General features: G+C 36.7%; 1 protein-coding gene across 3 annotated transcripts in view; it reads left to right on the forward strand.

Annotated features, from left to right (window-relative positions):
- The window catches only part of APC (APC regulator of WNT signaling pathway), a 102745-nt gene that overhangs the window by 58427 nt on the left and 18094 nt on the right, over window positions 1-26224 (forward strand). For 2 of the 3 annotated variants that reach the window (XM_080371221.1, XM_080371222.1), the window contains exons 5-12: window positions 1611-1719; window positions 3346-3459; window positions 8347-8430; window positions 16964-17068; window positions 20703-20825; window positions 23424-23802; window positions 25059-25154; window positions 26009-26148. In XM_080371221.1, coding sequence (XP_080227347.1) covers window positions 1611-1719; window positions 3346-3459; window positions 8347-8430; window positions 16964-17068; window positions 20703-20825; window positions 23424-23802; window positions 25059-25154; window positions 26009-26148 — 1150 coding nt within the window. The remainder of the gene's footprint in view (window positions 1-1610; window positions 1720-3345; window positions 3460-8346; window positions 8431-16963; window positions 17069-20702; window positions 20826-23423; window positions 23803-25058; window positions 25155-26008; window positions 26149-26224) is intronic. The other variant, XM_080371223.1, reaches the window with a different exon arrangement.

A 26224-nucleotide genomic window follows, 5' to 3' on the forward strand; every position in this document is an offset into this window, starting at 1 on the left:
CCTTTTGTGTGCAGAGATCAGGTGCCAGTGTTAAGAGGATGGGCAGGTGGAAAGCCAAAAAAAAGATTTTCCTCACAGGCTTTCACTGAGAACTATTAGCTGTCCCTTCAGTCTGTCTAAAGGACTTAAGCAATTCATGCCAGCCCCATCCTTGTGGCTGAGGAATTACGTTACCTGCAACGGCCTGATAGCTGCTCTTTGCTTCTTTTCACTGATTTCAGTAGCAAACCTGTCTGATGTAAAAGCTGCACAGTAAATGACAATGTGTAGTCTTGACATTCTTAAACAATTCTGTTTCAATGTAACTGCTGAATCAAATATGGAAATTTGTCATTCTGTTTATGTTCTAAAACATTCAGCACTCTTAGATGCATGTAGTTTTTCAGTCTTGCAGCTGAAGTGAGGGATCCTGTCAGTTTTAATTTTCTATTTGAACACTGGTCAGGTCACTGGCATTTGGTATGGAATATAAATGTTAAGTCATCAAAAGTAGTTGGGAACATTTTTAAACAAGGAACTAATCCTTGAACAAATCCTTTAAAATACATATTTTAAAATTCTTTCTTCTACATGAAGTTCTGTGGTATGGAAGTTACATTATCTTCCTCTCAAATCACAGCTGGGATGCATTATCAGAGTAGTTGGGAAATTTTTATTTTTGTTGCATGCAGTGTTTTTGTTCCTTAACTTAGAGTAATTTTGGTAATGTTCTTGTGTGCTTTATAAAGGTTCATATGGCTTTTGCTGAGGAAGACCGCAGCCTGAGTTTAGAGAGAAGGGTGCAGAAGTTAAGGGATAGGAAATAATACTGGGAAAACTTGTGTGCAACTTTCTGTCTCTTGAGTTAAGTGTTGATTTTAGCATTTCTGTTAATGAGCAGTATTAAAATGTCAGGAGGAAGAAGAGTGCTCACGGAAAGCATTTATAAGAAACTAATAACCTTGTATTTAAAAACAAACAAAAAACTCAACCTGAGTCGTTTCGTTGTGTGCTCCTACTAGCCAGATTTTGCCAGAAAATGTTAATACACATTTTGAAAAGTGTTGTAACCATGAACACTACATAACTATATTCATAAAATTTATTGCTGTATAGACATAGTTCATGAAGGATTGATAAAATAGTATATAAAATTTCTCACAGTATTTTTCTTGGTAGTCTGTGTATATTAATCTTAGCTTTCTCGGGGGGTTGTCTCCATTTAAAGGTACCGTGTTGTTTTACACTGCCCATGTTGGGTGGGGGGGGGAGGGGAACCGGGGAAGAAGGGAAGCTTTGTTGGGAGGGGGCTTTTTGCTTGAGGGTGGACCTTTTAGTATGCTCATAGGGACAGTTTACACGAACTTCCAGTAATCTTCTGTTTGGTCTCATTAACCATTTGGTTCAACTTGAGTTTACCTTGTTGTGCCCCAGCCTGACATGTTTATGGTGCCTGTGCCTTCTCCCAAGGCCATGTTCCTTTTTCTTTTTAAAAGTAAATAATTCTTGTATCAATTCTATGAATCTGTAATTAAAACTTTTTTTATAATGGGTATCAATGCCTATTTCTGTACCTAAATATGATAATGAGGTCTTAATAGTGATACAGTTCCCACTTCTGGTTTTAATAGATCTCTTCTGCTTGCGGAGCTTGAGAAGGAAGAGAAAGAAAAGGACTGGTATTATGCCCAGCTTCAGAACCTGACTAAAAGGATTGATAGTCTCCCCCTTACTGAAAATGTAAGTGGCTTCAGTATGTTTGGGTCATGTATCTATTGCAATGGTCTTTGTTTAGATGTTGTCTATATTTTATGAATTTGGTGAGATTCTCTACTATAATTTTAATCTAAAACATTTTTTTACTCACTCTGTAAAGCGACTTAGCCTAAATAATGCATTTTTTCATTTCTAATTTTACACATTGAAACTCATGCCTGTCAATGTCAGTGATAGAGAGAACTGAAAAATTACAACAAATTAATTACATCTCAGTACACTTCTTTAACTCTGTTGCCCAAAGGTCTTTTTATCCATTTTGTTATTTAGTGATTTATTTTAGTTTTGAGAGCAGTGTTAGGCTAAGAGACAGTGTATACAGGAGCTTTTTAATTCCTAACAGCAAGTAAAGTGATGCTGTGGCCTATGCAGGTATTGTTACTCCAGGCTTTTACCTTGGCATCTCCAAACTATTCATAGTGAAGTCACCATTATCAGGGATAATGAAGATGTCTGATATCCCAGAGAATAACAGCTTTGCCTGTTAGAACTAGCAGCTTGGATATATTTGCAGTGCATTCCTTCACGTTACAGTGTTGGGAAGACCTGATTGCCCACCTTTACAGTCATACCTGATCAGGAATAACAGCCTCCTGGAAGTGGAAACAGACTATGGAAAAATTTCTGTGACTGAGTTGAAGCAGCTGGACTTCAGCAAATGTAACACTGAGTCATGGCTGAGCTTATCAGAGCGCCAGAAGCAAGGGGACAGGGTCCAAAAAGGATCTTGAGGAAGTGCAACCCATTCCCAAAGGCACTGTGAGCTGTATCTGTGTCAGTCGTACTGTAGGTTTTAAGATTGTCTCCCCGTTTTCGTAGGTAATGAATTAACTTAGCTCTTCTTATGACTAGAATGTCTTACTTAACAGCTACGCTAAATATCTTTTGTTGTAATTTATGTCCATTACTACTTACTCCATGCACAACAAAATCACAGATCCCGTTCTTTTTAGTAGCATTTTACATATTTGTCAATGATTGTCTCTTTGTGATTCTCTGAATTGACATCAGTGAAGTCTTATGGCAGGGCTGCTCTTGGAGACTCATTTATTTGCAAACTGATTAATTGTCCAAAACCAGTGAAGTGCTTTGCTCTGGCCTTGAAAAATCTATCAGATGGAATGTCTTCCTTTAAGCTATGTTGTTGTTCCTTAATTGAACACTTGCGCTTTTTTCACAGGACAGTTAAAAGTAGGGTAGACAGCGGTAATGTGAATACTGTGACTATGTGCGGTAGTTTGATACTTCTGAGTATTTTTCAAAATACAGATTCAGATGGCACGCGTAACAGTTTTGTTGATATGTTGACATACATTAATAGCCAGATGTTCCTGGCTTGTAATGAATGATGCTGTCTCAGCGTTTATCTGTTACATTTAGTTATTTGACAAAACTTGCAGGTAGGCTGTTGGTTAAACATTATGTGTTCTTGTTTTTAATAATGCAGTCATATTTTAAGGATCTGTTATTACGTTTTGCTTGTCTATGAAGTTTAGTGTGGAAAGGTAGTTGTTCTGCTTTTGTTCAGGGAAATACATGGTTTACATAAATGTTACTTACTAAAATGCCTTCTCTGTACTTCAATTTCAGTTCTCCTTGCAAACAGATATGACCAGAAGGCAGCTGGAGTATGAGGCAAGGCAAATCAGAGCTGCGATGGAAGAACAATTAGGTACTTGTCAGGACATGGAGAAACGAGCACAGGTATAGTTTGTCCTTCATTTTCAGAAGAAATAGAAAAAGTTTTCCTGCATTTTTATTAAATTATTGGTGGCTTTGTCTTTAAACTCTGTGTAAACACGGTGATATCTTAGAGCATTTAGTTAGCCTTTCAAATACAAAAAAAAAGGAATCAGAATATAGGAAGTAACTGCTCAGTAAGAAGTACCATCCTCTGCCAGTTTAAAAGAAGGCTTGTGAATAGGCAGAAGTGGGCAACTTCAAAAGGAAGTATTTTTTAATTATTTGCTTATAATTTATTACCGTTTTACCTTCAAACAAACATGTATTTGTAACTGCTTTATTTTGCATCTGTCAAGCTAGGTTTTTTCATGCTTTTAAGTTTAGAATAAAATCCAGCTACTATTGTTAAGTTCCTTAACCAGAAACCATATGTCAAGGAATAATCTCTGAAAAAAAGGTATTAAAGTAAAATGTAGTTCACATACATGTCTGGAAGTTGTTTGCTGTCACCAAGAGTTGTTTTGTATTCATGATTACAACATGAACAATTCTGTATGCAAATCACATGCACATTTGGAAGTATAGAATGTAATTGTGTGAAAACTGTAAGTGGAATAATCAGTTGCTTGCTGGTTACAAAAACTATTCCCTTGCAGTAGTAGAGTGACAATTTGAATTATTTATTACCGTTTATTTCCAGAGATGTTAAATAACCAGCTTGCTAAGGTAATTTGTTGGTGTGTTTTTTGTTTGGCGTTGTGGTTTGTTGTTTTTTTATGGTGAATGTTACAAAAATAAGTCCTTTCAATAAAAATAGTTTCTTTAGGTTGTATTTTTCTTGCTAGGTTTACTCAACACAAAATCTTGCGACGTAACAAAAATTTTGCTACATAACAAATGCTTCTAATAAATTTTTGTTCATAATTAGAAAGGCAGCTTTACATTTTAAAGTGAATAATTGAGTAGGACTTTTCAGAAAATTCATATGGTCGTAAGTATTAGCAAAACAGTTATCCTGCCGTTGTCAGATATGTACATAAAGGCTGTGTAGGGATTTGTCTGTATAGATATACTCCGACAGACCCAAATTTAATCTGCCTGGATAGTAACTGTCTCTGATCTGGAAGCTGCATGGCTGTGTTATCAGTGGTGATGCACTGCAGGAATTAGCTGTGCGGCTTGTGTCAGCCAGTCCTGAGTGAAGGCAGAGCAGTCAGGATTGTCTGCAGATGTCTGGTTAGCCCTGTTGCAGAAGAAAGTGTGAGGGCATTGACAGTAGAACTTCTGGGAGCGTTGCCTCGCTGCTAACAAGCTTAAGCTGGAGTAAGGTAAATTAAACTAAATAGGTAGGCCAGGCTGTTGGCAAAATTCTAAATGCACTCAGGCAGAGAATAAATGAAACTTTCCAGGTGAACAATTTGACTGTAGTTATGAAAGTAATTAAGTTGTCCCTGAAGTAGCTTCTTTCCTGCTTGTTCTTCTGTAATGTTGTGGGGGAAAAATGCTACCAAGATGATGTTGAAATACTGTGTAGTTTTCTGAATTAATGTTTGTCCATGGGTTTATCACAACTGTTTCGCTCTATATAGATATAATACAGAAATTACAGTGTCTATTGTGATTATATAAAGATTATAAAATAGGAAGTAACTAATTCTGCATGCGGTTCTTGTGAGTTTGACTGGTAATTCCCCTTGATTTCATTTTACCAAGGACAGATGCCAAAAATGTGTAGAACTTCATTGGTGTACAAATACCTAAAAGCAAGTTCTGGATAATTTCACACTGATGTTTCAATGTGCTAACTGAAACATTCATGTTTGGCAAGGATAATGAACTTGCTAGCTTTTCAACTTTCTGTTCTGTATTTTGCCTCTACCCTAAGTGATTGTGACACACAATAGAATGCAAAATAGAGGTTGAAGGGAGAGAGTGGTTCAGCTGTTAAAGGCTGGCATACATGTCTGTCTTAGAGTCCCAAAAATTATTCTGTGAGAGAGCTGATAACCTGCTGTTGCCCAGATAACTGATGCAGTAGTCACTCTTGTGGACCTCTGAAATAATAATGGCCTTCTCTCTTTCAACTGTCATGACTAGGCTTTGTTTCCTTTAACCTCCTCTTTCTGAAGCAAGTTAGATCGCAGCAGCTCACTGTTGATGTTATGTTTTATGAAGATTATACCCAAGCACATGTCCAACAGTTATTCAGGAAGATGCATTGGAAGACTGTTAGCAATTTGTTTTAGCTTAATTATTTACTCTAACTTGTACTTTTCCCTGAAATTTGTAATTTCAGATGGTAGTTCTTCCTTGAGAAAACAAGAAAGCATACTTATCCAGGTTTTATTTTGATTCTTCAAATGTTATGGCCTATATAGTTAGTGATAAGGAGAAACAAACTTCTTATTTATATTCTGTAAAATATAAAATATTTCCAATTCCAAGACTGAAATCATGTTCACATAGTTTTTTTCCTTCATGCCAGAACAAGAAGGATCTCTGTCTTTTTGTTTGTTTTTTTGGTTTTTTGTTTAGAGTTCCTTAAAATCTCACAAGAAATTATCATTCTCATAGGAATTTATTTCAAGATCCTTAAAAATTTGTTAAAACAGCAAACCACTAAAGATAAAAGAAAATTTGGATCCTGTAGTCTTGCACTGATGAAGATTTCAGTACTGGTTAGATTCATACAGTCATCTTATTTGTATATGTAGACCAACACATTAATAACTTTGTTTATTATGTATCTTTATTTGGGGGGAAAAAACCTAGCCTTTTAAAAACAAAACAGTATTCCTTATTTTTACTTTCTAGACAGTGACTTTTTCTGTCACTGTGAATATGGGGAATTTTTTTCGTTAGAAGTCTTACTGGAACAGTGACATACAAATAATTTGTAACTGAAAGTTAAGTTGCTTTATCCAACAATTTTATGTTAATAAAGGTAATGAGTAAATATTACAATGAATGGGAATATACTGTAAACAAATAGGAATGAAAAGTGATGTTTCTTTCATAGGTTCCAAAGTTAAAACCATTCCTGGTGCTTGTTTGATTGTATACCTCTGTTTTTGTATGTTTGCTGTTAGGCTGTACCCCGTTGTGGCAAGAAATGCATTCTTTGTTCTACTTGTACAGTGTTAGGTACAAAATATGCTCCTGGATAATGGAACTCCTCAATTTTGCTGTAATATGAATATTGTATTAGCAGAAGGAAGAATGGTCTGATGTTTAAATCTCTGGACTAAAATTGGAAAGGGTGGATCGAATTCCAGTCCCTTTTGAGGACTCCCATCAGTGATACTGGACAAATCATGCAATATTTATTTTCTTGCATCTGCACAAAAGTAATTTCCAATGTTTAGGTGTGTATGTACAGATACTCACATTCTTTTGATGCCCTTTATGCGTAAATTTCCAGTTACACAGAAAGATTCAGGAGAAATTGAAGTTGTCCTGAAAGACAATGAGGGACACGTTCTGTCAGTTATGCATCACATCACCAACAGTAATTTCCAGGAATATATTTTTATTGTCTTTCTAATGCTTAATAATTTCTTGATCCAGAAGCAAAGAGGGGGATGAATTTTCTGTTTGCCTCATGTTAACCAGAAACTTCTGTGTGCAGCTTTCATATTTTTATTGGCATATTTTCTGATAATTTGTTTTATCAATTCAAACCAAATTTATAGTTTAGTGTTGTAGCTTTGCATCTCTACTAAATGCTGATGTTTATGGTACTTTTCCCATAACTGCTTATGATACATGTTTCAGGAATTCATTCTATTTTGTGATTACATTTTCCTAAAATTTCTAGGTAACAATGTTTCTATTCCATGTGTACCTTGGCATTAGCACCTTTCCCATTTTCAGATTATAAACATGTTAAATGAGATTGGTTGTTATAATGGTCCTTGCAGCATCCACTAGATGCACAAAGCCTTTTCTTTTTTAGTATAGCATTGTAAATGTTAATCAGGTAAAAGAATCAGGATATTTCTTTCAACTATATGTCCATTTCATTAAGCTTTTCATCACACACACAAAAAGTATTCAATCAGTTCGGCGTTCTCTTCATATCCTCATATGATTGAGCTGATTATTTTATGCCCACTTCTAAAGTCAAATGATGTCACATTATTAAATTATCAAGCTCATATAGGGATTTTTATATATATATATATACACACACACTGCTTCACAGTACAACTTGTATTGAGTATATATATCCTGTAGTGTTTGTTTTTAACATTCCCTTTACTAACCACAGGATGGTTGCAGTGGGAAATGAGTAGCAATATGGCTGTTACAGACTCTGATTCAGAAATCCTAGACAGACCAAAGAAGCAGTATGTAGTTGTCTTCATATTTAGACTGTTAAATTCTTTGAGATTTGTAGGAGCAGAAAATATTCAGAGGCTGTGCATAAGCAAAAATCCCAAATCATTGTAATAACTGAATATAATAGAAGTCATTCAGGTTTTCATCCCTTCAAGATGTTCTGCAAATATAAATCTCTCGCAAGTCTCTGTAAGGCAAGTAGATTTGTAACATTTGAGATGAAAGTAAAATAAATTGCTAAACATTGCCCAAAATGCCAGTTTTCTGAAACAGGAGAATTGTGCAAGTTAACTGGAGTGGTTTTTTATACTTCAGTGTGTACTGTGTGATGACCTATTGTATCCAAATGAGTATCAGTTTTTTTAAAAACCCAGCTACTCACAATGTTTTGAATGTTTGCAATCATGCCTATGTTTTATTATGAAGAATACTTGAATTGCCACATGAATGAAGTAGGTTTGGATTGTATTCGGCAGTATTTGCAAAGAAATCTGTATATTGTCAATCTATACAGTAAGTAAAAGGAGTTTTTTAACAAAATCAAACATGAAAATGCATTCATTTCAGGTGAGGGTGGCAAGAATTCAACAAATAGAGAAGGACATTCTTCGTATACGACAGCTCCTACAATCACAAGCAGCTGAAGCAGAGGTTAGTGAGCGATTACTTGCCTTCTTTCGATTATGGTATGTAGCTTTCTCTAAAAAAATACCCAAATTATTTGAACAAAGTGGTAGGCAGGATTATTTCCATCAGCTAGTGATGTCACAGTTAACCTAGTCAATATATGTAGGCTGTTACTTGTTATTCCTGAAAGCGGAATACTTGGGTTAGTATTCATGCTGCTCTTGAACTTTAATCACTAATGACATACCAGTTAAACTTTTAACTTGAAATTTCAGTAAAAATGCCAAAATGCAATTTATTACAAAGACTGAGTCTTGGTTTTGGCAAATAATTATAACAATCAGTTGTACATGCCTTTCTAAATATGAATCTCTGATAAGCATCTTCATGGTTTCCTTATCTTTTAAGAGAGTTAAGATTTAAAAAAGGATGAATACAGGCTTCTATCAGACTTCATTATAGAAGTCCAGCATATTTTTAGTGTTTAAGTACTGGGTTCTATATTAAGAAATGCAAGATAATGTTTCCTGTAAATTACAAAGTCCATGGTAGTAATTGCCATTAGCAAAACCTGCTCTTACAGTGGAAATTCATACAAGGTCAACTCCATTTCTTGTAGTGTTAAGTTAAATATAAATTGTATGTTGGACCTGAATATGTTATGTTTTTTCCTCATCCAAAATAACTACTGTGAAAGCTCAGAACGGCATTTGGATTACTAAGGGATGTATATTTTTCCATTTTGAAAAATAATGGTTTCATAGTTCCAGGATTTGGAGGGAAACTTGTTTTGTAAGTGAAGCAGACAGTAATGTGTATAATTAAATCTGCCTGGTCTTTTGACATATTAGCCAGTCCAGCCATTTATACTCATTGATGAGACCCTCCCTGAGGCTTCTGCTCTCCAGGCTGAATAGTCTGAGCTCTTCAGCCTTTCCTCACAGGAGGGATGCTCCAGTCCTTTAAGCATCATTGTGGTGCTTAAAGTAAGTCATGCTCCAGTAAGTCCCTATCTTTATTGTACTGGAGAGGCAAAGGGGCAAAGTACTCCAGGTGCAGCCTCACCAGCTGGGTAGAGAGGAAGGGTCACCTCCTTCAACCTGCTGGCAACACACTACCTAATGCAGCCCAGAATACTGTTGGGCTTCTTGCCACAAGGGTCAGTTGCTAGCTTGTTCAGCTTGTCCACAAGGACTTCCAGGTCCTATTCTTTCCAGCTGGGTAGCCCTCAGCATGTACTGGTGCCCAGTGTTGTCCCTCCCTGGCGCAGGACTTGGCACTTCCCCTTGTTGAACTACATGAGATTCTCATCAGCCCATTTCTTCAGCCTGTTCAGGTCCTTCTGAAAGGTGACTGAACCATATGGTGTATTGGCTTCTCCCCTGTTTTTTGTCATTGCAAATTTGGTAAAGGTGCACTGTGTCAGAGTATCCAGGTCAAAAATGAAGATGTTGAACAGTACTGGTCCCAATATTGACCACTGGGGTACCTCAGTAGTGACTTGCCTCCAACTTTACTTTGTGCTAATGGTCACAACCCTCCAGTGCCCAGCTGTTCCACCAGTTTTCAGTCCACATCGCTGTCCTGTTAGCTAACCCACACATTGTCAGCTTGTCTGTGATAATGCTATGGGAGACAGTGTTTGAGGCTTACTAAAGTTGATGCAGAAAACATGCCTCACCCACCAAGTAGTCATCTCATTGTGGAAGTGTCAAGCCTGACTGCCCCTTTCTAAAACCCTGCTGACTGCTCCCAGTCACCACCTTGTCTTTCACATGTTTGGGAATGCTTGCAGGAGGATTTCCTACATCACCTTCAGTCACCAGGGATGGAGGTGGTGCTGATTAGCCGGTAGTTCGCTTGCTATTCCTGAAGACGGTGACATTTGCTCTCCTCCAGTGTTACAGAATCTCTCCCTGCTGCCATGACCATTCATTAGTGGCCTTGCAATGGCATCATCCTTGTCTGTCAGCACCCATGTGTGCCACCCATTAAACCATTAGGACTTAACCTATGTCCAGTTTGCTTAAGCTCTCCCTAACCTGGTGACTCCCCACCAAGGGTGAATTGTCTTTGCTCCAGACTTTCCTTCTGGTTTTGGGGACCTGGATTCCTGAAGGGTGTTGTTATTAGTAAAGACTGAGGCAAAGAAGGCACTGAGTACTTTGGCCTTTTCTGTGTCCTTTGTTATCAGGTTCCCTTCCTGATTCAGCAGAAGGCCCACATTTTCCCTAGTGTTCCTTTTGCTATTCATGTACTTATGGAGTCCTTGTTGCTCTTCAGATCCTTGCATGATTTGGCAGCAAGTCTGTTCCTCAGTCATCTGACCCCACTTCTGCCTCTTGTACTCTTCCTTTTAACGCCCAGGTTCAGTTAGGAGCTTCTTACTTACCCATACAAACTTTCTGCTACCCTAGCTGTGTTTCCTACTTGTTGGGGTGGACCTTTCTTTTGCTTAGAGGAGGTGATTTCTGAATGTTAGCCAGCTGTCCTGCACCCCTTTTCTCTGCAGGGCTGTATCCCGTGGGATTCTTCTAAGCAGGTACCTGAAGAGATTGAAATCAGCTCTTCTGCAGTGCAGGTCTGTGGTCCTGTTTTTTTGCCTTTCTCCCTTCTCTTAGGATCCTGAATCCTACTATCTTGTGGTCACTGTAGCCAAGGCTGCTTCAAACTTTCATGTCCTTGACCAGTTCTTCCTTTTTTTTAAGTATCAGGTCCAGCACAATACCTCTCCTTCTTCACTACTCAGTCACCTGTGTCAGGAAGTTGTCATCAGAGCCTCAAGAAATCTCCTAGAATATTTCATCCTATTGTTGCCCCTCCAGCAGATACCAGGGAGGCTGAAATTCTCCACGAGGCCTGTGCATATGAGGCTTCCTCCAGTTGTTCAGAAAGGGTCTCATCTGTTTCATTTTCCTGATCAGGAAGTCTTTTAGCAGACATCTACTACAACAGCACCACTGTTGGTCTGCCTGCTAATCTTTACCCATAAGCTCTTGCCTGACTCCTGACTTCTCCTGACCCCAGGGAGGGCTCCACACACTCTAGCTGCTGTCTTTTGTAAAGGACAACTCCCTCTTCTCGTCTTAAAATGATGGAATTATTTAGCTTGGAAAAGACCTTTAAGATCAAGTCCAGCTGTAAACCTAATGCTGCCAAGTCCCAGTAAACCATGTCCTGAAGTGCCACATCTAAATCTCTTTTGAACGCCTCCAGGGATGCTGAGTCAGCCACTTCCCTGGGCAGCCTGTTCCAATGCTTGACCGCCCTTTCAGTGGAGAAATTTTTCCTGATATCTGATTTAAACCTCCTCTGGTACAACCTGAGGCCATTTCATCTTGTTCTGTAGCTTGCTGCTTGGGAAAAGACTGACACTCACTGTCTACAGCCTCCTTTCAGGTAGCTACAGAGAGCAATAAGGTCTCCCCTTAGCCTTCCCAGCCTGTCCTTCCTAAAATGTCTGTATTCCTCAATTGCAGCCTTCCAGTCATATGAATTATCCCACCACAACTCCACGATCCCAGAGAGGTCATAGCCCTGTGGCTGCACACACTTGTAACTCCTCCTTGTTCCCCATGCCGCGTGCATCAGTGTAGAGGCATGCCAGAGAGACAGCCAAGCACGCCAATTCCCCAGAACATGCTTGAGAGCTTTCCCCACAAGGCTGTTCTGCTTCCCTTATTCCTTATATGCCTGTGCTCAAGGGGATTCTACTTCGTCTGAATTGTGTGGATTGCCTTTGTGTTCTTACCAACCAGGGCACTCGTCTTGCCTGCCCTATCCCCAGCTTTCTTACTTGGTCGTTGAGGAATTGCTCTGTATACCATCATTTCTAGTTTAAAACACCCCCTACCTAATTGGCCAGCCTCTCAACAGGTATTTTTGCCTCATTAGTCAGACAGATGACGTCCCTGGTGTGTTTATCTCTGATGAAAAAAACCTCTGTATTTTGGATTCATTTAAGCTCAAGGACTCAGAACAGCATTGAGGTGCAGCTACAGAGTTAAAGAAGTTTTTGGTTTAGTTCTTCACTTCTTTCATCAATTTATTTGGCTGATGAATACTTGGAAATTCTAATAAATCAAAATTTTGTTGTGGTGTGTCTTACTTGTAAAGTGTCTTAATGGCAGGTTGTATAGTTACATGTGTGTTTTAAGACAGAGTTACCAGGGTGCTGGTGGTAAAGGAGGCACTCATTACACACTTACTAATACTTCACAGTGTGTTTTAATCATTTCTATAGGATGGCCATCTCCTATGGAAGACAGCTGGCTCTAATTCTGAAATTGCCTGGTGGCAAGGAGGGAAGGTAGTAGCAGTGAAACTGCAGAGTCCATATAACTGAAAAATACAAACATGAGGCATTCGTTTTATTTTTATACTGTGCCTGGTATAGTGGTAACCAAATTGAATGTGCTTCTTAAGTTCATAAAGATGTAGTAACAACAATAATAAATACCATAGCTGTCTGCTGAATACAGTTGGTCCCTGTGGTGATGCCATTCACTGTGGAATCCAAGTGCAGTATGTCTTGGGGGACAATATCTGGTCTTACTGTGCACCATAAAAATAGCTTTTGGAAATCAGTGAGCACAGAAAATTCTGGCACGTGTTCCTAAGGTTTGGCAAATTACTAAGTCTTGTAAATTATACTGGAAAAAGTTGAAGTAATGTACCTACAGTGGTGGTGCCTTCAAATTTTATGGACTTCTGTTAGTTATTTTGCAAGATTTTTCGTAATGAAGTCTGAAATCTACAATCTACTGTAGAGTTAGACCCCTCCAAAGAGAATTTTTGGCTGTCAGGTACAAACATGACATTGCATAAAAGGAAAAAGCAAATTCTTGGCACGTGTTTCACCTGGGAGCTTCAATTTGTTATACTGGTACAGGCCTTTCTTTCATAGTATCTGTCATCTGAAATATGTGAAGGATTTTCAATGGGCAGTGTTGCTGTAGATAAAATGTAAGGGGTTTGTTTTGTACAGAGATTATGCTCAGCAAGCTTTAAACTTCAAAGTGTGATGGACAGAACTTTTCTCAAGGATTTGACTCACTAGACTTTTTTTTTCTCTTTGACTCAACCGCAGCAAAATCGTTTCAACCTTACGGTTTCTTATTTCGGTTGTTGTGTTGCTCTTTGTCTTACCTTCTTTCTTATACCAGTATGTGTTATCTGTAGTTTTCAGTGTACAGAAAATAATAGAGTAGTTGACTATTGGGAAAAAAAACCCCAGTGGTTTAAGCATAAAAGAGTTTTCTCATAAATACACAAGCAGCTGCTTTGGCAACTCATGTTGACAAAGTATTAGATACAATTTTTTGTAATTTATTGCCATAGCAATAATTAATAAAAATTTTTAAAATAATCATAATTATTGTCGTAGCAAAAACAATCAAGGCCTACTATGCTTGCAGATGCCATAAAATAGCTAGAGATTTATCATTTTTCTACTAGTAAATACAGGGAAATCGATAATTAACAAGTGATAATTAGTGTTGACTTCAGAAACACTTAAAGAATAGTGGCAAACAAGGTGGGAGCAGCAGCTCTATCTTCCTGTAATAGACGTGTGGCTTTCCACCATTTTGATGCAAAAGCATCAATTTGTCAATTGTCATACTCCATTGGAGTGACTTTTGTAGTGTGATGCCAGAATACACGAATCATAGGGGGCTCTAAAATAAGCCTCTGCAAAAATCACGCTTTAGAATAGATGATGCTGTTTAACCCAGGGGACCTGTTTGCCATTCTCTAGCTGCTCTACCTTGTGGAGGTTGTAGAGTCTGCTGCTGCTTTTGGGCTTTGGTTCTTTGCTGATGTGGTTGTAATTTATGTATTTTCATCCACATGTCCTATGTTCAGTGTTAAAAGGTAATGTGAAGAGGGGGCATACTTGCAGGGGTTATGTTGTATTTACAACCACTGATCCACAGTCTGACAGATGGACACTAATTTATTTACAGTCATGCTATATCTATACAAAACCACATTTTAATCGTACGTATGTGTGTTGATACATGTTGGGTTTATATTTTATATAATATGCATATATAATAAATATTTTTTCATATTTGTTCAACATAAATTAATACATCTATAATAAATATCTATTTATATAAAGAATCATTTTTCAGTAAATACCTGCTGTCTGCCACCTGTGTTATTGTTAACTCCTTTGGGCCAGTCTGCATGAAGGGAAAGCTTCTTGCTTCAAATTACTTGAGTAGCTGAAGTGGTAAAAACTCTTCGCTGTGGACTTGCAGATTTGACATTCAAGCCCAGCTGATGACTCCTGTGACAGTAACATGTGTGCCTGTTGTGAGTGCGTACTACGTTTAAAGTTAGATAAGTGCTACTAGTAACTGTTAAAAATTGCCTTACGTTTGTAAGTTCATTTGGGTGTTCTATTGACTGCTTTGTGTATTGGGGTATTTTTGAGAGTGCCTGGGGAGAATGGGAAGCCACTTCATTCATAAACAGCACGTAGCAAACAAAATAATGTGAACGGGAGAAGGACAGAGTGTCGAGAAGAGCAGAAGCTTTTCTTGTCAGGGAATGAAATCTCTGTGTTTGTACTCTAGATGCATCAAAACTAATAGATACACCATCATCACCACCCCAAAAAAACTGCTGCAAACCCAGGAGTGTTCTTGGAAGAGTAGTAGTATTCCCCTTCAGGTGACCAAATGGGTCAGAGCCCAGCTGATGAATAGTTCAGCTTTTTGCCTCTAGGTACCTTGAATACTACTTTCTTCATGGGATTGAAAATTACTGTCACTTAATGACTGGAAAATTCTGTCCTGAGTTGTACTGGAGGCTTGAGATCTAGAATTTGTCAAACTCATGATTACACTGTATTTGAGATTGAAGGTACCATGAGGCAGGGTTTCAGCATATCGTACATTATACTTTATTCAGCATGCAGTATGGCACAGCCTGGTCTTAAATGAGTCTGCATGCTTATTTGGGAACCATGATTTCTTTAGTTCTTGTATAATCGTCAATAACAATACCATTTCATACACAATGGCAGAGATGGCGAGTTATAAAATTGCAAATCACATTTGAAAGTATAGTGACACTGTCTCTCCTAAAATATTTTGTGAGTTTTGCTTTATGGGTTATTCAGTTTCCATAACTGAACATATAATATGAAGAAAAATGTTACCCATTGTTTATTTCAGTTGTCTCACGTTACTACTTTGTCCAATACTGCTGTGTTCTTTGATGTATCTTATTGCTAATTAAACTGTATAATTCCATTCTTTAAGTTTATCCCTGAATTACCGCATCACATGTATTTACTTAGTTACAGGTTTCTGAAATACTGTTTGTTAAATATTTTATGGGTTTGAGACTCCAGTGTCTTTATATGAACAAAATAGTAAGCCAGTGATACTGTACGAGTTTGATCACCCAGTAACTAAAGAAGTTTCATTGTACATACATTGATGAAAAGTATGTTTCTGCTCAAAGTTAAAAGAGAAATTTCCATAAAGCAAGGTGAGGCAGACTATGCTATCATAAGCTGTACTGCTTAAGAACATTGCAGAGCTGCATAGAAACTGAATTGAATATACCAAGTGTTAAACAAATTAATTGAGAGGGATACAAGAGTGTTGTATGTTAAGGTGGCAGCCTCTGAGTCTGAAAATAAGGTTTGGCATCAGAACTAATACTTTGAGAATAACCGTTGTTCAGAGGTAAGGTGATATTCAACTCCAGCCTTCAAGCCCCTTCCATGGTCAGGATTATCTATGTCTTTCTGAAAATCTGAAATATTTAAACACATTAATAGATAATATTGGATACTTCGCACAGTTCATTAGCACTGCTTGCTAATTCTATTTGCTTTATGAAAAAACTGTGTAAAGGCCAGATTTTTGTGTTGATCACACTATCCCTGTCAGCAGCAGGGACACCATTTTTAATTTTCACATACATGTATAGAAAACTGGGTTTCCTGAAGGAACTGAAAAAAGGAACAGCTAACCAGATCAGTTGAGTTTGTTTTGATGAAATATCAGATGGATTAGTATCAGGTTATATAAATTTTACTGCATCCAAGTGGTTATTCCTGCACTGTTTGTCCTTAAAGTTTAGAAGGACCCTTACAGTAGAGATACTCTTCTGTTCATGCAGAAATTATTCATCTTTGAATGCAAAGCTTAATTGACCTATGCTAGCTGTAGTCTGCAGTAAATGCACAGATCACGTGACAGTGCAGAGAAGACAGTTGTTTGTTCCAATTCTGTTACATTTCTGATAGCGATGTGAGCACAGCTGGTGGAAAATGGTGTTTCTGTGTGTCACAGCAAATCCTTTGTCTTGCAGGGCTATAATCCTCAGAGGACACGCTTCGCTTTCATCTTGCAGTTTTTCGAAGCTACTCAACCTCAGCTGTTAATTTTTGAGGCTAAGGGTTATGAAATGCGAAGTATTGTTCAATGGCTTTGTGAGGTTGCGGCATTGATGCATTCACAGTCTAGAAAGCTTTCGATGGTAGAATGTACTTCTTTTCTTTATGTAATTTCATAAACTCTTACATTAACAGAGAACACCTCAAAGCAAGCATGATGCAGGTTCCCATGATACAGAAAGGCAGAATGAAGGTCAAGGAGCAGCAGAAATCAGTGTGGCCACTAGCAGTACCGGTCAGGTAAATTGTTGATTTTGTTTGTTGATAGTATAATTAAATATTTTAAATGTACAATGGTTATGTATGAGTATAATATACCTTATGGTGTTTGTGTGCTTGCTCATTTTAAAAAGACACGTTTTTCTTCTTTGCATCTATATGTGAGAAATTTCTTGTATTTATTGGAAGGAAATCTTTAGTAAGATGAAGTATAAATATTTGATAATGCAGGGACCATTTTTCTTTTGTTTGAATGATTAATGAGCCTAATGCTATGAAGGAGATAACTATAGAAAACATATTTTACTGCAGGTGAATTGTAATACTAGAAATATGGTTTAATTACGGGAAATTGTTCAGGTTTTCACCTTCAAAATTATCAATGAAATACCAGTGATTTTTTTTAAAATATAAGAGAACCAAATGGGAGGTTTGTTATTAATGTTACTTTAATATTTTTTTAGATAAAGCTTTGAAACAGTAGTATCTGAGGTAATCTGGAAGTGAGCTGAAATGCTTCTAAATAATCTTCTGTTGCTGTTGCTTTTATCAATGAAATACATTAGTGGAATATTTTGAGGGGTGCAGTACGCTCTTGCCTTTAAAACAAATATTTATCAAAATTTGACTTCTGTTTTTGGCTAAAAGTACTCTGATTTATTAGTGATCATTCCTTTCATGATTTCGAACTATATCAGACATTCTCACCAGTAATTTGGGTTCTTAAAACTTCACACTACAAATTTAATATTTGAATTTATATGCAAAGTATTTTTGCTACTCCAGGGAAGTAGAATTATTTAAATATTTCTGAAAGTGTCTTGTACAAGAAGATTTATTAGAAAGATTTGTGGTTTGGCTAGAATATTTCACTTAAATAAACATTAAGCACAGCCCATAATTCTGCTTTTGAAGTATGTTTGATCACCATTTGAAATTAAATTCTATCAGGTGTATCTAAGCAATTGCTTGAGGCTTTGATTCTAATTCTTATGGCAGCTTTATTGTTTGGGAAGAAAATAGTTCAGTGCTGCTTTGGGGCTGAAAGCATAATGTATTTAAATAATTGATGCACTGTGGCTGCATCATCCATCTTTAGTGTATGAATCAGTTTTTTCTGGACAATGTATTTTCCAGGGAAGGAAGGAAGAAGGGTTTGTCATGTCTTGGCAGACCTATGCAAGTGGGAGATTAATTCATACTTCGTTTGAGGTCATGTGTTGAGGATTTGTGCAGTTTTGACTTTTGCCTCTTAAAAATGTGTACATCACGTAGATTGCTTCCTCCTGGAGGTGGATAGAACCAGGTGCTGAATCTGTGTTAAAACAGACATCTGGGCATTATTTAGATTCAATGCAAGTCCAGACAGAGGAGGTTTAATCCATTAAAATGATAAACCAGCTCAATATACTTCAAGCAATCACTGTTCACTGGAGTGCATAAAGTTTCAACCAAATCATTCAGTTCTAATTGGTTTTGTAGTCATATAATCAATGTTAATTGAAATACTGCCAATTGAATCCGGGATTTTTCAGGATTATGCACAAAAGGTATGTCCTTTTGTGCACCATCTTTCAGATGTCTTGTCTTTCCATTATGCTCACTGTCCTGCTGCTAAAGTAAATTTTTTTCATAGCTTTGTTTTGCAAGTTTTGCAAAGGAATTCAGTGAGATTGAATATTTTGTTACGAAAATGTGCCACAAAATATGAAAATCACCTGACAGTAAATGGCAAGCATAGTAAAACAATGAGTGAAAGACAGTAAAACATAAAAGGAGAAAACAAGATGAAGTAGACAGGTAGGAGAACATTTTGTAAAAGAGGCTTCTACACAAGAAGGGTCCATGGAACATCTTGTCGTTTCCCATCTTCTCAGATGAATGGCTACACACCTGACACCAACTAGTTTGTTCACACCAGTCTTTGGGAGTCAGTAAGAAAACTTATTTACTCTTCATTTGGGCATCCTGGCATCCTCAAAGTAGCAAGGCCACATAATAGCTCTGAAGGAAATAGTTATCTGAATCAAAGCTGATACAGTTCTGGGGAAACAATAGGAAAACTATGCTATTTCTGTCTACACCATGGTGAATTTAATATGTAGTGCTCCAAACTTAAGTCTTTTTTACTTTCTTGCACGCAGTAACTTACTGAACTTAATGGAGAATTCTGGTGTGTTACATTGAACCTGTATTTCTCAGAATGTAGTTTGAGGTCAAGATGATACGAAGGGATTGCTTGGTGCAAAAATCTGGGAATTTGTTCCCATATTCTTAGCACTGCAGATTAAGTGACTGAGAAGACCCAATATAATTTTCATTCTAAGCTTTAATATTTTGAGTCATTAATAGAGAAAATAAGGGCTTTTTTTACATAGGAAATATATATTGGAATAAATTGTGTGAATTTAAATCACTCTTGTTATGCTCTTAGCATAATACTTACTCTGGAACATGCGTGAAATGTTCTGGGTTCAAATGAGAGATGAGTATAGTAATGTGTGTTTAAGTATTGCAGTATAACTAGAATTTTTTTCTGTCTAGACAAACACTACGTGAAGTTATTCCTATCTTTTACTTAGTCACTTTCAACTTCAAATTTAAAATGTTGAACTGTATGAACAGCAAATACTGAAAGAGGAATAGTCTTCTTTCTTCATGGTGCACCTAGAAAAAACGTAGGAATTATTTTGAAGTTTCTTTCATACAGTTTTTTTCAGTGTTACATTTTTTTATGGGAAAAAAAAAATACACATTGATCCAGATAGTTTGAAAATGTTGTTTTGCAAATTAAGCTAATAATTTCATGAACAGGTTTTAGCTTTTGTAGAGGATCAACAAAAGACTGGTGACTACCTCAGCAAAACAGTTTTCTGATACTAAAAGTGTTCGCGACTTAAATGTATAGTGAGTGCAAGGGAGGGATGTAGTAAGGGAAACTGCACAGGTAAGAAGCGGAGAAAAAGAAAGAAAACAAGAACAAAGAAAGAAAAAAGGCAAAGAGTGGATAAAAGATCATAAAAGGCAAAATGTAAATACATCAAGTGGATTAAAAGAGTACAAAGAGGCTAATAACTGAGTCTTGCTTAGTACAGGTAGGATCTTTCTATTTACAATTAATTTCTAGAAAAATACAGCAAATAGTCTCAGCATTATTTTATAGCTTTTCATTAAAAATTAAATAGATTCATCCACTCATAATTTGCTTTTGATATGGACAAATCAAGTAGGGAGTTACCCCTTGTCTAGATGAATCTCTTTTTATTTGTTAGATCTTGCATACCTGGTTGTGTTCTGAAGAAGTACAGGCTTACTTCTATGCACTCCGTAATCTGACATAAAAGTTGTGGCTGCTTTTTTTCCCTTCTGCAAAAATTATAATTTGTTGTGCAAACCCCACTTCTCCTCCTTCTCGGTGAAAATAGTAATTATAAAATAATCCTATTGAAAATGCAATGCTATTGAGACTTAATTTCAGGAAGAGAGGTTAATAAACCCCAGTCTAACAGTAACCTCTAAGTGGTGTCACAGCAGAGGACCTGACTTAGCAAAAGTTAAGTTGACGGTTCATGACTAAGTGTTGAAACTGAATTAGGCAGTAGTTGTTTTTTCACTCAGACTTTGTTTTATACTGAATTGTTGTTTAAATTTGTAGGGTTCTGCTGCTCGAATGGACCACGAGACAGCCAGTGTTATGAGCTCTAGTAACAACTATTCTGTTCCTCGTAGACTGACAAGTCACCTGGGTACCAAGGTAACCGAAGATTGCAAACCACAGGTCGCTAATGCTACATTTTTACTAATACAATAACCTCATTGTTTCTGCTAATAGTACTACTAATAGCTGAACAATCTATCCACGCATAGTAATTTTATGGAGTTAAAATTATAGAATATTTTTTTCACCTTTTAAAATATATGCAGAGAAATCCTTATTTTTTTAACTTGATCAGTTAAGAGTTGTTACGGTAAGGAAAAAATAATTGCTAGAAATTACAAGAGTATCTAAAAAGCTTGTGGTATTGATTTATAATCCATGATGAAAGCTAACGCTTATAAGAGCAGTTCTTTGAATACTTTTCCAGAGTCTAAATCCATGAAACAGATGCAATTGTTAAGGAATTGAATGGATGACAAAAAAAACCCCAAAGTTATGTAAGCCCTTCAAGGTGATGAATACCTGTTCACAAAAGACTGTGCTCAAAGTATGTGCAGCATGAAAAGAGAGGGGGTAGAAAAGGGGAAATCTGTAACACAAAATTGTGTTTATGAACCATTGAAGTTTATACTGCCTCTGGAATCGGCAGCAGTATAGACTGTCGGTGTGCTGAGCGCAGTCTTTTGGGAAGCAGATCCTGTTAGCTTGACATAGTATTAATTACTTAAAACAGCGTTACAATGTTGTAGTTTTGTTCCTGCACTGTATGCAAGTACCAAGTGGAGATGACATCAGCTAGTCTGTCTGTCTGCAAGTTTTCATTGCAAACTGTACAATTCCCAAAAGCTGCAAACAGGAGAGCCCTGCAGGTAGGGAAAGGGACTAAGTGTGAAAGGATACAGGCAAAGAAACAGGTTGAACTGAGTGTGCTGTGGGTGGGAAAAGCTGAATATTAATGCCAGAGAAGAAGGAAAAAGTGTTAGAGAATCATAATGGAGGAATGCATTTACAAACTTAGAAAGAGATGTGTCTGTGGGCAGTGTGTGTATACAGAGACACAAATTTATTTTTTTAGGTTTTCCTATACTATTATTTGCTGCAAACTGAAGGCCAGATTTTGGTGGCTTCTTCAGCTTTATTCTCTGACAAAAACTTTAGCTTCCAAATCCAAATAATACTAGATTAAAGGTGCCACTGGAAATATCTGTCAAGAGGCATGCTTAAAGCAGACTCAATTCACTCTCCTTTAAGAATCCAAGTGGTTTATTTTAATGCTATTATTTGATTTTCGCCAGTCAAGAAGACAGGATCTCCAAACTGGGATGCTAGGCTGTCATAAAATTGGCTTCTTTCCAAGACTATTTCAGTGGATTTTGCATGTGATCATACAATTTCACGTTAAGATTTCTAGTGCTTCAGCAATCCCATACTGTTTAGAGAAGTACATGTTAACAAACCTGCTGCTTAGTCTAGCCATTGCTATCCAGTTTTTTTGTAACTTGGTATTTGTACTCATCTTCAGGTGCATTTGAATTGTCTCTGAAGAAACCAAATAAAATCATTCATTGGTCTGGTAACCAGTGCAAATATCTAGTTACTAGTGGAAAACTTTACCTAACAGTCCAAAGACTCATTCCTCCTTAAAAAAAAAACAACACACACTGCTACTTTACAATTCCCTTTGATAGTTTCTTTATGTTGTGTTTTGATTTTGAATGTTTCTGTTTATCTTGGCTTTAGGAGTTCGGAGTTTCTAGGTAGTATCTAAAATCATCCTCTACATCCTGTTACTCTACTGAAAGTTCACTAGAACCAAATGCATTTCTTGATGTAAAACCATTACTGAAGAAAACAAGAGTGGGAGAGACAAACCAAAAAGTGCATTGACCACTACATTACATGACGGCCAAGGGAATCCCTCAAAAACTGCTGTTTTTTGATGAGAAATTTGGTTACTCCAAATTAAATGTGTAATGCTGAGTTTGCATGCCCTGATTTAATTTTAGAGATGCTCAGTATTCTATTTATGTATTAAATGAGCATTTGTTTGCTTTACTGGTTTTATCCCTGTAAACTTGAAAAAGTGTTAATTTAACTTTTCAGTTTTGCATTTGCAATAAATAATCTCGTCCATATGCAAATTAGTCATTGTAACAAAAAATGTTAATTTGAAGAAGTTTTAAAGGAAAACTTTGAAATACTTAGTTGGCAGGTTTTTTAGCTTAATTTAAACTTAAAAATTCATGTAATCATCCTTATCCTTTGTCTAGAATTACTGTATCTAATACCACACAACAAAGCGTTTTTCACTGAAGAGCATCTTTACATGAAAGTGTGATTCATACAGAACGCAGGTTTTTTAAGATAATTAATTTTAAGTATATTTTTAGGTTTCTCAAACTGAAACACTTTCATTAGCATGTTTATTTAATCTTCTTGTACAATGGAAATTTGGATGTCTTTGCTATTGGTCGTAAAGATTAATACAGTTACATACAGCTACCACCCACTTCTTCTGGCCATTTAACGACAAAGTAAGATTTATTAATTATGAAAGCTGAAGTAGTAGTAGTATGTAGTTATTTCTAAATAGCACAGGGGTTTTGTGCCATTAAATAAGGGGGTTTTGCTCATGTGTACCATTCAGATTTCATTTCAGCTTAATTTGATGTGTATTTTTTAAATGTAACTGTATTTTTAAAATCATTTGACCTGCAGGTGGAAATGGTGTATTCATTGTTATCAATGCTTGGTACTCATGATAAAGATGACATGTCAAGAACATTGCTAGCAATGTCTAGCTCCCAAGACAGCTGCATAGCCATGCGTCAGTCTGGATGTCTTCCTCTCCTCATCCAGCTTTTACATGGCAACGATAAAGACTCTGTCTTGTTAGGAAACTCTCGTGGTAGTAAAGAGGCCCGTGCCAGAGCCAGCGCAGCACTGCATAACATCATTCACTCCCAGCCTGATGACAAACGAGGCAGACGGGAAATCCGTGTGCTCCATCTTCTGGAGCAGATCCGTGCTTACTGTGAAACGTGTTGGGAATGGCAGGAAGCACATGAACAAGGCATGGATGAAGACAAAAACCCAAGTAGGTTCTGCAAGCCATATAAAAATTTTTCAAGGATATATTGAAAATAGTGAATTTGCAGAAAGTGCAACTTTAATCTGACTTCTTGTTAAATGTGAGTTTTCCTATATATATGTGTGTGTATGTGTGTATAGATTTGTATTTTTTTTTTAGTTGAGGTAGTGTTAGGAAACCTTACCTATTACAGTTATGATACCCAATTTAGAAACTTGTTATTTAAATCATAGACCTTGGTGTGCTTTCCAGATAATAGTTCTAGTGGTTTATATTTATCATGTGTAAATCAATATTGAATATGTACTCCATCTATTTTATGTTTTAATGAATAATGAAGCATTTAGGTAAATAATGCCAAGTTGTTTTTCATACGGGTGTATTCAGGAGATGGCACATTTCATTTAGGACAGGGACAGAGAGCACAAATTAAATAATCTCAGTCTATTCAATATCATATGAACTGTTATTTATAATGCATGTAAGAAAAATTTCAGTATTAAAATACGAAAGTGACACTGTAAGGGAGTTTTCTCAGGGAACAGTCAGAAAAAGGATTTAACCTTCTGCATTGCTTAGCTGCTTTTATGAATTGAGGGTGTTTTGTAATACTGGCTGTAGGTGTCTCTTGACAGATGTTCCACTGAAATCAGTGGGCTTTGTCATGGGTTTTGGAGTTACTGCAAGAGCCATTTAGCAGGAGCAGTGCTCTGAAGATGATGTACTGATGTACCGATGTACAGATACCGTTCGAGCATTAGCCAGAATCTAACTCACAAAAATATGGACTTAAAACCTCTCAGTTAGAGAGTCATAGTATACTGTAGGTTGGAAAAGACCTTTGAGATCATCCAGTACCAAAAAAAAAAAAGTTTAATTAACCATTCATAAGGACATAATACCTAAAGAAACAGCATCGCATTAAGTGACATTATTTAATACCATGAGAATATTTAACCTTACTGATTTGTTTCACTAAGATTATTAATTTTTTAAAGTAATATGATGATTTTTGTACTGGGAGTCATATGTCTTAATGCATACATTCAGGATTCTCCCTAATTTCTTTTTAGCATCAAATATATTTCTACTACACACATTTGTTAGTAACATTCTTAACTAATTGTCTGTTCATGGATTACTGGGAAAATACAAACTCTGAACAAAACTGATTTGTTTTAAGATTAGATTTGCTTTGGGGTACTTAATAATCTAGGCAAAATCGCCTAGGAAATACTAATTGTTACCTATTTCTGGATCAGTGCCTGCTCCAGTGGATCATCAGATCTGTCCTGCAGTGTGTGTTCTGATGAAACTTTCATTTGATGAAGAACACAGACATGCAATGAATGAACTTGGTAAGGCCGAATGTATTTCTCTTGACTTCCTTCGGAAAGCTTTCTGGAAATGCTCACACTTGCCATGTACCTCACTGGTACATTTTTTACTGCTTTTTTTACTACTAGTTTAAACAGATCATCAGTTTGTTTGTGTCAGTTTTTGCCCTCTAAGCGATGAATGCAGTTTAAATTAACCAGACCATATTGCAGTAGATAAATTTTGTCAGTTACACTTCCTGGGATGAACTGTGAATTTTGGAAGAGCGTAATTATTATGGAAATATGTGCAATTTTAGAAGTATTTGACTTATAATGGAGACTACTTTCAATGGTGGGAGGTTTTTTATTGGTGTCTTGCGTTTGTTTTGTTTGTCCTGAGTTGGTTCCTGTTTAACAGCCTGAATTTTTTAGTTCATGCTCAGTAAATTCTGTGCATGGAATTTTCCTTAATTTGCCAATTTCATAATCAACGAAAATATTTTATTTATTTTCCTCAGAAAATAATTTCAGTGGTAATAATTAAAACAGTAATACTCAGATTTACTAAATAGCCTTTTATATAGCTGGTTTGAGTTAATTGGTAAAACATGATTTTGGCTGGGTGGAATTAAAAGATGAGTGTACTGCTAACTTTCTCGTAATTCCTCCTGTTCCCATTTTGCCCTGAAACCTCAATGTCGTGTTATCATACCTTTCAGCTGTTACTAAGTACAAGATTCAAGATCCAGGGTCAGTATTTAAAGTTTGTCTCTCTGAGCATTCTGGTTTTCGGTTGTTTGACATTTGTTGTATACATAAAAATGCACTTTGTTCCTTCGTATGTATGATAGAGTACAGGTATTATTTATTTTCTTACTTGTTTGTTTTTAAAGGAGGCTTGCAGGCCATTGCTGAACTGTTACAAGTGGATTGTGAAATGTATGGACTTACAAATGATCACTATAGTGTTACCTTAAGGAGGTATGCTGGAATGGCTCTGACAAACTTGACTTTTGGAGATGTGGCAAACAAGGTAAGAGTAGAATTTTAAACACAGTAATTTCAATTAATGTTTGAATTGTAACTCTCAAGGTGGATGATGAAAGTCT

Source organism: Falco punctatus (assembly GCF_963210335.1).
Source record: "Falco punctatus genome assembly, chromosome: Z".
NCBI classification, from domain to species: domain Eukaryota; kingdom Metazoa; phylum Chordata; class Aves; order Falconiformes; family Falconidae; genus Falco; species Falco punctatus.